The sequence below is a fragment of the Rhinolophus sinicus genome, linkage group LG07 (assembly GCF_036562045.2).
Source record: "Rhinolophus sinicus isolate RSC01 linkage group LG07, ASM3656204v1, whole genome shotgun sequence".
In the NCBI taxonomy this organism is placed as follows: Eukaryota; Metazoa; Chordata; class Mammalia; order Chiroptera; family Rhinolophidae; genus Rhinolophus; species Rhinolophus sinicus.
The window spans coordinates 79,510,792-79,522,972 of record NC_133757.1 but is presented as its reverse complement, the minus strand read 5'-3'; the positions used below and the strand labels follow the sequence as shown (position 1 = coordinate 79,522,972).

General features: G+C 53.1%; 1 protein-coding gene across 14 annotated transcripts in view; it reads left to right on the top strand.

Moving 5' to 3' along the window:
• Nucleotides 1-12,181, top strand: part of MYO9B (myosin IXB) — a 79,741-nt gene that overhangs the window by 3,205 nt on the left and 64,355 nt on the right. For all 14 annotated transcript variants that reach the window (XM_074337955.1, XM_074337951.1, XM_074337952.1 and 11 more), the window contains exon 2: nt 10,113-11,008. In XM_074337955.1, the coding sequence (XP_074194056.1) occupies nt 10,169-11,008 (840 nt within the window). In that variant the 5' untranslated portion in view covers nt 10,113-10,168. The remainder of the gene's footprint in view (nt 1-10,112; nt 11,009-12,181) is intronic.

Genomic DNA, 12,181 nt, shown 5'->3' with positions numbered 1-12,181 from the left:
GAGGTGAGTGGGGGCGATTTGCACTCACTCAGACAGCCATGCCATTGTCTTTCTCTTCTTTGTCTTACCACTGACCTGAATTTCTGCAGGAACCGTCCTTGTCTTGGCACAAATTGTTGCTTTTCTTCTGAGATTAAAGGTATTCAATTCTCTTCTCAAGAGCTACTTTGGAGGTGGCCCCGGATCAGCATGGCTCTTGAAGCCACATTATCTTCCCCCGTTTGTCCTCTTGGCTCCAGATGCCAGTCCATCCTCAGGATAAAAAAAAAAAAATTCAGACAGATTGTCTAACTTTTGTGCCTCGTGCATGCTTCTCGGCTTGTTCCCTGACTGTGACATTGCTGTTTTAATTCCATGGGAGGAAACTCACATTCTGGGGCCTTCCAACCCCTTGTAGGCGCTGTCCCTCCTCCCCCGCTCCTCACCCACCAGCCCTTTGTGCATCCCCAAGTCCCCAACCAACTGTGCCAGGCAGCCCCTGCTCGGCCTCCCTGCAGAGCAAGACAGGCCCCTCTCTCTGCCCTCATCCTGGACGGAGAGAGTTGCAGAACAAAGGGCTCTGTCTGAGCACTGCCGGGCCCCTGAAGAGCCAGCCTGCTGCCGGCCGCTGCAGAGCCCCGTCACTTCACCTCTCCAGTTTTCCTTTTGGCCCAGAAAGGGCCTCAGAGATTAAGCGTGTCTCAGAAACACAGCGATGAGTTTGGGTTCTACTCATTTCCTCGTCAAGACTTTCCTGAGCCGGATCCCGATGATAAATAAACTAGTGATTCAAGTGTTGGGCCCGTGGGTTAGTGGGAGTGATGAATAAGCTGTCCTGGTCTGACTCATGCGTTTATATCCCAGCTCTGCCCTGCTTCACGATGCTGTGTGTGCGAGGGGGAACCCAGCCACAGGCATTTCAGTGCTGTCCCTGCTGGGTGCGCGAGTGTCCCGGGGCTTCTGTAACAAAGTACCCCAAACCAGGCGGCTTAAGTAACAGAAATTGATTGTCTCACAGATATGGAGGCCAGAAGTCCCAGATGAGGGTGTCAGCAGGGTTGCTTTCTCCTGAGGCCTCTCTCTTTGGCTTGTGGGCGACCATCTTCTTTCTGTGTCTCCACTGCCCTCCCTCTGCAGGTCTAGCTCCAGGTTTCCTCTTGTAAGGGCACCAGACCTGTTGGATCAGGGCCCACCCTCATAACCTCCTTCTAACTGAATTACCTCTTTAAAGGCTCTGTTTCTAAATACAGTCCCATTCTGAGGTCCTGGGGGTTAGGACTTCAACATAATAAACAGGAGGGGTGGGCATACACAATTTGGCCAATCCTACTGGGTAAAGGGCGAATATTTTATTTTTTATTTAGTAAAGAGAGTTTGGACAGTCATACCAATAGAGTGAGTTCATGTGTTTTATCTCACTTAGGTAAACATTTTAGGGGAGGTGGACAGGTCAGCCACATTAACTTGAGAAGCTCCCTGTTGGGGAATTTTCCAGATCTTGCACATGTCCTTACCCTTGGAGTGACTGCAGACAGGCAAGGACCTGGCTCAGGAAGGAGCAGATCCCGTGGGACTCTACAAGGGGCATGTTTAAAGCCAGGCGTGAGAGGCTGTATATGCGTGCACTTGCATCCATACCGCGGAGCTGGCTAAGATTTATAATTGGGGCAGACGGGGGTCCCTGTTCTCAGTATTGCCAAGCCTACGGCCAAACTTCAAGGACATCTTGACCCTGTGCCTCTTCCACGATGTGTGGATAGGCTGGGAAGAGATGATTGGTGGCCGGGACCAAAGGTATTGACAGGGCAACCATGGCCCGCCTCGGTGACTGGAGATGTCATTGGGTCTGAAAGTGAAACCAGGTCCTTGTGGCAGACACCAAGCAGGGGTTGGGCTTCGTGGCCAGGAGCAGGAGGCCGTGCCCATGTGAAGGCCACGAGGCTCGGGGCCACGGGTGGATGGGAGGGGGTGACTCTGGGGCAGAGAGGACCCCACACTGCTGGGGTGGGGCAGGCAGCAAAGGCAGGTTCCACAGGAATAGAAAACAAGGATGGGTACAGGGGTCCAGTTAGGACGACAGCACAGTGGCTAAAGGGTTCAGAGTCTCTTTGAGATGGTGGGAATGTTCTAAAACTAGAGTCCAAGGATGGGTTATTGAAGAAACTGGAATAGGGGCTCTTGGTGGGAGGCAACCAGTGCTTTGTAGTAATAGCTCATCTGCTCAAGAGCTTAGAAACTGCCAGTATTTATTGAACAGCTACTTAGTTCCAAGTTCCAGGCATGAGACTAACTGCTCCATGGTTGCCCAAATCCCACATTGCAACCAGTGAGGCAGGACCTGCTCCCCAAGCAAGGTGTCCCGGAGACCTATGACAGGGGTTCCCCTGGGACATGTCTTGGGTGTGGGGGGGTTTCCGTGAACCAGAGCGGCTGACACACATTGAGCAACTGGGCTGGTACAGAAGCACCGCCCTCCCCCAGCCCTACCCAGAGTCCTCAAGGATCCAAACTGCCTTTAAAAGCAGAGTGGGTCTTCCTTGTTCTCCAGGGACTATGGAGCCACTGTCTAAAGCAGGGCTTTTGTGTGTTGTCACTGTAGCTCTGTCTGCAGGAGGTTCTCAAGGTGGCTTTCCATCTGGATGTGACAATAGGTAGACTGTGTGATTTGGAGAGGGGGATCCCAAAAGGGTCTCCTCTGCCCATCCAGACCATCTTCCCCAGTGGCCTTCTGTGTCTTTACGAGCCCTCCAGCCACCTAGGAAGGACCCAAAGCCCGGCCCCTATAGTTCTTGATCTGCCCTCCCCCTGTAACCAGAACCCACCTGCGTCCCATGGGCCCCACCCGAGCCACTGTCAGTCCCCCTACACACACCCAGTGAGACTCCCCTCCCCACCCCCATAGCCCACCTGTCACACACAGGCTAGCCGACCCCTTCCTGGTGTCACTCAAGCACTCAAGTCCTGGTGCTCCCTTCCCCCAAGGAGCCAAGGCTCCCCTCAGACATGCATGAAAATTTAAACGCCATCCCACATTCACCAGACCCTACTGGATGGGATCTGACCTCCCTGACCTCAGCCCCTCCCCCTCCAGCCTCCCTCTGCCGGCCACACTGGTCCCCTTGTTCTGAGGCTGCCCCTGCCCTTGGCGCTCACCACCCTCGCCCGGGCTTCCATCACCAAGCGTGGGCTGTCTGCCCCTTCTCACTTGTCCAGGCCTCAGCAACTGTCCACTCTGAGCGCTTCTTTGCCTCCTGTTTTAAAATGACGGCCCTGCCCTGATCTGTTTCTGTCCCCACTGAAGCACCGTTGACACAGGGCTGGGTCAGTCTCTGCAGTGGGGGCCACATTGTGCACTGGAGAGTGTTGAGCAGCGTCCCTGGCCTCCACCCACCCAATGCCAGTAGCACCTCCCCTCCAGTGGTGATGACCAAAAATGTCTCCAGCCATCTCCTTGTGTCCCCTGGGGGTGGGACAAAATTGCCCCTAGTGTGACTCATCATTGTTGGAAATGCCTCTTTGCTCATAGGTTGGTTGGTTGTCAAGTTCTCTGCAGGCCAGACACCTCCAAATTCTCACTCTCTCCTGTGCCCGGCACTGGCCTGGCTGAGAAACATTTGCTGGACAGATGTTGAAGGATGTAGCCACAGACCCCAGGGAAAGGATGGGTCTTGAGGGGCAGTAACCTGCTGGAGACGGTGGCCCGGCCGCTGCCCTAGTGCCTGCCGGGGGGAGGGGCTTTCTCCAGGGCTCAGACCAGTTGGGCCAGACTGGAAGGCCTGGGGGGACATCTTAGGAAAGAAAGGGATGCATTCAGGCAGCAGTCCTGAGAGGGTGTCTATGCTTGGAGCATCCAATACCCTCTGTACTAGGCACCTGGATTGGTGTTAAAGGCTGCTGTAAGCTGATACTCCGAACTGTGGGCTTGAACAATAGAAATTCATTCTCTCACAGTTCTGGAGGCCAGACATCCAAAATCAAGGCATGAGCAAGGCCCTAGCTCCCTCTAAAGTCTCCAGGGGGGACCCTTTCTCGCATATTCCAATTTTGGGGGCTCCAGGCGTTCCGTGGCTTACGGCCATATCACCCTAATCCAAACCCTAAGTTGTCCTCCAGCTCTGAGCGACCTTAACCAAGAAACATACTTCTTTTGTAGCTGTTTCTTAGCACGTCCATCTTCCAGATAACTTTGCACAATCATTTCTTCCTAAAAAGTCCAGTGCTCATGCACATGGGAACATGGAAACACACTGTGTTCTAAGTGGTGCCTCCTGCATGATTCTATAGTCATGCCAGCCTCCTCCTTTTAGCTTGAGAATGATTTCATCCGATAAACATGTGGCTGCAAATTACGGCCTTATATAAACGAAGCGGCTACACTACGCTTTCTGGAGGCCCCATCTGCCTTATTTTCCAGTAAAATCCCAATTGCTCGCCAAACCAATAGGCAGAACCTTGCTTTTTCGTGCACGAGGCCTCGGCCAGGCCTCAAGAGTGGCTCCTTCACATTTGTCCACTCACTTACCCCTGGGGCCAAATTTGGGGTTGCCTTCCCCTCCTCCCTGCACCTTCTTTCTCGTGAAAGAAAGGCCCTGAATTGAGTTTCATGTCTTCTCCAAGTGCAGAAAGTATACCAGCGTAGCGTTTGCAAAGCCTTCATTTTTCACGGTTCAGGTTTTTCAGTGGGAATTCTTTCATTGTGGTAAAATGCACATGGGATTTATCATTAGTAACATTTAGTGCATTCTCAATGTTGTACAACCAGCACGTCTGTCTAGTTCCAAGACATTTCCATCACCCCAAAAGGAAACGCCATCCCCATCAGCAGTCACTCCCCATCTCCCTCCCCCATTCCCTGACAACCACCAATCTGCTTTCTGTCTCTAAGAATTTGCCTGTTTTGGACATTTCATATAAGTGGAATCATACACTACGTGGTCCTCTGTGTCTGGCCTCTTTCATGCAGCATGTTTTCAACCTTCACCCATATTGCGGCGCATGTCCATGGCTGAGTAATACTCCACTGTGTGGGTGGACCACATTTTGTGTATCCTTCATCCTCTGACGGGCATTTCACTTCCACCTTTTGGTTCTCTCAGCGGGAATTTTATAGCCTGCCAGCTTGACTTCCATTTGGTAAGAGGGCATAGTTTTCCCCTGAGTCCTGGGGAAGACAGATCCCATCAGTGTGTGGGGGGGTATTTTGCTTCTGCTCCCGTTGTGTGCACTTCCGTGAACGTTACTTGGAGGGCAGAATGGGTATTTGGTAAACCGGTTTGGATGGAGGATGGCCACACGGGTTTTTCAGGACCTGCTGTCCCTGACACATGGCTGCCTCCTGCGATGGCCACTTGGCTGAGCTGGGTTTCCCCACTCACCCCCAGGACCTGCTGCCCCTGGTTCCCCAGGCCCAGACCTGCTTCCTTTCATTCTAGACACAGCCGGGGGATTCTCGAGGCATAGGTTTCACATCCACTTGGAACAAGGACCTTCAGCCACAGCGTGACTAACTTGCAGGTCTCAGGCTCCGTTAAGACTCAATGAGGAAGGTGTGCTTAGAAGCCAGAGAAAACGGCTGAGCCCCACCAAGGGAGATGTTGTCGTTTAAGAACGATGTATTATCAATGAATTAACAATTGTCAGTGAATTATCACAGTTCTGGAGCTGTGATCGTCAACATCATGGCAGCCCAGAGGCCGACCCACATGTGTCAAATAATTTCATCTACAATATTTAACAAACAAATATGGCTTCCTGGTCAGGGGAGAGAAGGATTCTTTAATAAAAGGCATTTATACAATTGCTTCACTCTTTGGAGAGGAGCACCTGGATCCCCATTTCACCTCCCACACTTGAGTGGGTTGACTAGTGTCCCCCAAATTCGTGTACACCTAGAACCTCAGAATGTGACCTTGATTGGAAATAAGGTCTTTGCAATGTAATTATTTAAAGGATCTCAAGACAAACTCATTCTAAATCCAGTAACGGGAGTCTTTATAGGAAGAGGCAAGGACACAGACAGAGAAGGGCACCATGTGACAATAGAGAGATGAGAGGGAAGCATTTATAAGCCAAGGAAGGCCAAGGCTTGCCAGCAGCTACCAGAAACCGGGAGAGAAGCCTGGGACGAATTCCTCCCTCAAAGCCTTCAGAAGGAGCCAGCCCTGCTGACACCGTAATTTTGGACTTTTCCAGAACTGTGAGACAAATTTCTGTTGTTTTAAGCCATCTGGTTTGTAGTACTTTATTGCAGTGGCCCTAGGGAATACATACACTCTCCAAAATAATTTTCAGATGGATAAAGGCTTAATGTAAAGAATAAATTTGGGAAGAGAAGATGTGGCCCCAGGTTAATCAGATCTAGGAGAGGAATGGGCTGGGCAATATATATCATGAAAGAAATGACCCATAGATCTGACTGCCCGGAAGTTGTAATATTTGTCTCAAAAAACACCATATGCAAAAGCAAATTGATACGAATTAGTTTCATCAAACATGGCAAAGAGTCAATAGCCTTCCTATACAAAGAGCTCCTTCAAAACAATAAGTTAAAAATAATTTTAAAATAGTTAGGCTTCATTGGGAACACATGGGCAACAAACATGAACAACTTACAGAAGCAGAAAGATAGCTGCTCAGTAGACATAATTATAATTAAAAAAAAATCCAGCCTGACAGTCAAAGAAATGTTAAATGACAAGACACTCTTTTGTGCCCAGTGAAGAGTCTGATTAGCCGAGTGTAGTAGGTAAAATGGTGCCACTTATGGAATATGGAAAGAGGGGACACTGAGATTTTGTACTGGGAGCAGAGCTGCCTGGGATCCAGTAGAGGGGTTTGAGGGGCATTTCATCCCCAGGACAAGAAGGAGGCAGCAGGGTGGGGCCGACCCCCATCTGCGATGCGGATGTGAGAAGGGGAGGGCAGGGACTGGGGGTAGGTGGGTGCCCAGCCCACTGGGGACGCAGCCCAGCTAGGGAACTGGACGCCCTCCTGTGGGTCGGGCTCTGGGCAGCTTCTCCCTGATTGGACTAGAGAGGCCCTTCAACGTCTAGCCTATTAACCTGGGCTTGGGCGTGGGAAGTGGCCACAGTATGCCAGTCACCAGTGTGGGGACCTAGGGGTGGTCGTGCTATATTGGGCCTGATGACCAGGGACTCTGAGGGCTGTCCCTGAGGGTTCCCTGAAAGGCTTTGTACTGGGACACCCACATCTAGACCAATGGGAGGCCCTCCTGACTGGCTGGTGAGAAGACAGAGCAGTTCTGGGGACATGGTGACAGCAGACAGGATGTGGTCAGTGGGAGGGGCAGGGAACGAGCCTTTTGGGCGTTCAAGGCAGAGGAGGGCTGGAGGTGGGGCAGGTGTCTTTGGGCATGAACACAGTCCCTGAGGGGGTGCCATACAGTGGATGCCCCAGGTACAGAGCCTGGCGGTCAGGGCAGGAGGGGTCCCTGCCCAGGGATAGGTCCAGGTGACGCCACTGTCCCCAGGGCTACAGAGCAAGTGAGCAGTACCAAGACAGGCTGTTGGCAGCAGGTGTGACTAGCAGGAGCTTGGTGGCATCTTTTGAGGGAAGGGGATAGTGGTTTACATGGCATGGTGGAGGAATGGTGGACCAGGGGCCAAGTGGGAGTGAGAGGGGCTGGCTCCAGGCCACGTGGAAGCGAGGAGGTGACTGGGCTCTACGCAGGGCTGGAGAAGGATTTATTAGTGTCTCTGGTTTGAAGGCACATGAGCTGTTCCACAGAAGGGTCCTCCCTGGCAAACAACCACGGAAAGGAGTAAAGGCATTTGCTCTGGAAAGAGAGTGCGGGTCCTTGGGGAGAAAGGCCAGGTGAGGCCAGGCTGAGCAAGGAGGCCCACACAGCCAGGGCCAGCAGAGGAATTTCCCAGGAGTCAGACGTGGTGGGCCTGAGTGTGTTCCAACAGCTAGAGGGTCTGCAGCAGTGAAGTCAGGTGGACGCTGCAGGGACTCCTCCCAGGGGCCCCAGCGGGGTTAGGCCCCGCCCCTCCTCTCTGGCCGTCCTCCTCCCTGCAGTGTTGGCCTTCAGCAGCGTCCTTGAGCAAGTCTTATCTACTTCCTCCTCATCTGGGATGGAGTGTGCATCAGCTGGTCCTGTAATTGGCCCTCCCCTCCCCCCCTCGTCTCTGAGCCCAGGGTCTCCTGCTTCCCCCACCAAGGGGCCGAGAGCTGCAAATGTCCCCTACACACCTCTGTTCACAGTGAGGTTCTGAGAGCTCCTGATGATCAGCTTTCCCTGAAGAACGTGAGGTGATTCAGAGTGCAACTGGCTGCAAGGCCCTCAACCTGTCCAGGCTTCGGCCAGACCCTCATCAGGGCCGGTGGCAGAGGCCACAGGAGCAGGGTGACTGGGCTCTGGTGGCCTCTTGCTTAGGTCAGTGTCTGGGGGGAGAAAGCAGGCACATCTGTGTGACCTCCGCCGCCCATGTCTAGGCAGCTTGGGTGTGAGACAGTTCAAAGCCCCCAGCCTGTGTGCTGGGTCACGCCTCCGGAAATTGTGGTGCACATCAGCCACGTCGCTATACGACAGCAAGTCATAGGGCCAGCTCTGCCTGAAGCTCTAGCTCTGCCTGTGTGCATACGTGTGTTCATACGAAGGTGCTGTGCATGCGTGTGTGCCCGTGTTGGTGCACGTGAGCACACGTGTGTTCTGTTTGTGCATGCATGAGTGTGGGTGTATCCATAGGAAACCATGCATGTGTCCTATATGTGCTTGAATGTGGTACACACGTGCACGTTCATGTTCATGTGCTTTCCATGCATGTACCTGTGAGCATGCAGGTGTGTTCTGTGTGTGCACGGGAGCGTGGGTGTGTTTGTATGAAACTGCACACACATGTATCCCTGTTTGCTTGTGTGCACGGGTGTGGGTGTGTTCATGAGAGTGTGTTCTTGCCCATGTGTCTGTGCTTTATATGCTTTCACGTTGGTTTGCATATCAGCTTCTCTCTCCGGGCTTTGAGCCGAAGTCTAGTTCATCTTTGTATCCTCAGCCTTGGGTGGCACACAGTGAGCCCGCACGTGACCCACACACATTTAAGCCTCTTACTCCAAGACACAAAATTGGCTGTTGCCAACATCGGCTGCATTTTCTCTTTTTCCCACATCTTCAGAAGCAAATGCATTTTTTAAAACCAAACTTTTTCTGTTGGAGTCATTTTAGATTTACAGAAAAGTTGCAAAAGCAGTGTAGAGAGTTCCCTGTACTCCTCACCCACCTTCCCTAATCGTGACCATCTTATATTTAACACATTTGTACCACTAAGAAATTGACGTCACTGCGCTGCTGTTAACCAACCTCCTGACGTTATCCAGATGTCACCAGTTCTTCTACTCATGTCCTCTCCCTTGTCAAGGGACCCCGTTTCATTTAGTCATCACGTCTCCTCTGGTCTGGGATGGCTCCTCGGTTTTTCTTTGTATCTCATGATCTTGGCAGTCTTGGGAGGACTGGCTGGGCATCTATCTGATGTTCTTATCCGCAGAAGACTGGCGTAGAAGCAAATGCACTCTGAGCAGTTTTCTTGAGTGAGCTTTGAGGAACTCTCCTGGACTTCATTCTACTCATTGGGGTTTTGGGGACATTGTTGTTTCGGGGTCCCTGGATTTCAGGGCAGGTCCATTCTTGTTTAGCCCCTCACACCTCTCACTGCCCGTGGTGTATTGTGGGGACATAACCGAGGCGTGTGAAGTTGTCTTCATCTGCTTAGGGAGCTGCCAGGGGAGGTTTTATCTGTCTTAGGAGAGGCTAGGAAGGATGTGGGCTGGGCAAGGCTTAGGTGAGACATGGCTGTGGCTATTGGACTTGTAGGTTGAGAGGCTGACCCTGGGTGGGGAAGAATGGGGGCTGGGACTGAGCAAACTCCATGGGAAAGGTTTGCCCTTGGGGGGATGGAGTCTGGTGCCTGTCACTCTGCAAGAGCCACAATCCTTGGGTCAGAGGTCATGTTTAAGGACAGGTGGAAGCTCTTCCCACCCTTTGGCTTTTTGGGAGAGCCCTGTTGGGGCAGGGGTTTCAGGCTTCAGGTCTGAGGCTGTCTGTCCTAGGTGGGCATCAGACACCCCTACCACCACCCCCTGCTACTCTGACCATGCCACCCCCTCCCTTCCAGCTCCAGGACGTGCGCCCCAAGCCCGGGAGGCATGCTGAGGCTAGGCGGCCGGCAGGATGAGTGTGAACGAGGTGGGCAGCTCTGGCTGCCGGAGGCAAGCGGCCTACCACCTGCACATCTACCCGCAGCTGGCCACCAGCGAGAGCCAGGCCTCGTGCCGTGTGACGGCCACCAAGGACAGCACCACGTCAGACGTCATCCAGGATGCCATCGCCAGCCTGCAGCTGGATGGCACCAAGCGCTATGTGCTGGTGGAGGTCAAGGAGACAGGTGGGGAGGAGTGGGTGCTGGACGCCAACGACTCGCCCGTGCACCGTGTGCTGCTGTGGCCACGCCGGGCGCAGGACGAGCACCCGCAGGAGGATGGTTACTACTTTCTGCTGCAGGAGCGTGACGCAGACGGGGCCATCAAGTACGTGCACATGCAGCTGGTGGCCCAGGCCACGGCCACCCGGCGCCTGGTGGAGCGTGGCCTCCTGCCCCGGCAGCAAGCGGACTTTGACGACCTGTGCAACCTCCCCGAGCTCACTGAGGCCAACCTCCTGAAAAACCTCAAGCACCGCTTTCTGCAGCAGAAGATCTACACATATGCAGGGAGCATCCTCGTGGCCGTCAATCCCTTCAAGTTCCTCCCCATCTATAACCCCAAGTACGTGAAGCTGTACGAGAACCAGCAGCTGGGCAAGCTGGAGCCGCACGTGTTTGCGCTGGCCGACGTGGCCTACTACGCCATGCTCCGGAAACGCGTCAACCAGTGCATCGTGATATCGGGCGAGAGCGGCTCAGGCAAGACACAGACCACCAACTTCCTGATCCACTGTCTCACTGCCCTGAGCCAGAAGGGCTATGCCAGCGGCGTCGAGAGGACCATCCTGGGTGCCGGCCCCGTGCTGGAGGTGAGCTGCGCTGTTGGCAGGAGGGGCTCTCTGCCTTCACACGTGGGTTTTATTATCACCTCCGCCATGGAGAAGATAGTTTGTCACACTCACAGTTCCCTTGAGATAGAAGGCTCAGCACGTGGCACAGGGCCACAGTGGGAGGCACCGGGAGCGCGGGGAAACCGTGGGCAAGAGTCCCCGTTGTGGTTTTCACGGGAAGAAATGTTTGAGGCAGGGTGAGCAGGTTTCAGACCGGTGGGTTTGAATCATTTCAGGGCTCTGGGGCGTCGGGTACCTGGTTGTCTGGAACCTGTTCCTGAGGTATCGGCAGGTGGACAGTGTCCTACATGTGAGAGTTTGTTAGAGGAGGTGGTGGCAGTGTGAGTTCTGACTGGGCTGGTTTGCAGATGGAAGATGCTCAGGCACGTCCTTTGCCCTCTTTAGGAATTGGCTGATCCTGGGAGGGGCAGTCCCTCCAGGGTCCACCGGGCCTGAGACGTCAAAGCATCAGAATATAGAAAACAAAAAGCCCTGATAAATAGACTGTTGATTAATAGACTCTTGATATACTGTAGGTTCCAGAAAGAAAAGGATGGCGTGTCCAAACTGAGCAGTTCGTGGCGGGGCATTGCTGGTGGGGCTGCCGTGTGAAAAGAAGCCCGCAGAGCACAGTGCAGGCCTAGGGCCTGGGGGCCATTGAGGCAAGGGGAAGGGGCCACTGGCAGCGCCGTAGAATCAGTCGGGGAGGAAACACCCTCTGCCCTCTGTCCAGCATCCCTGTTGGCCAAACCCTGTGGAAGCCATTGATGTGTCGCTGTGGGTGAGCCTCTGGATGCAAGAGCAGCGAAAGTGACCGGAGTGTCCCTCACCCTCCGTGTCTTAAGACAAGAGGCATCCACGTCTCAGAACATAGCATAACTGTTGTCACCTGGTGAGGGCTGAGGCACTGTGTGGGCCCAGAGGTCTGCGCCTTGGGTTTGGAGTCTAGGACTCCGCTTTCTTTCTTTTTTAAATAAGATTTTATAATCATTAAATAATAACACATAAGTAATTTTAATAGTCGTAAGTAGTTAATTTTATTAACTATAACAATAGAAAGTATTATATGTCTTAGAGCAGTTTTAGGTTTATAGAAATATTGAGCTGATAGTAAGAGAGTTCCCATACATCCCCCTGACCAGTGCATACTTG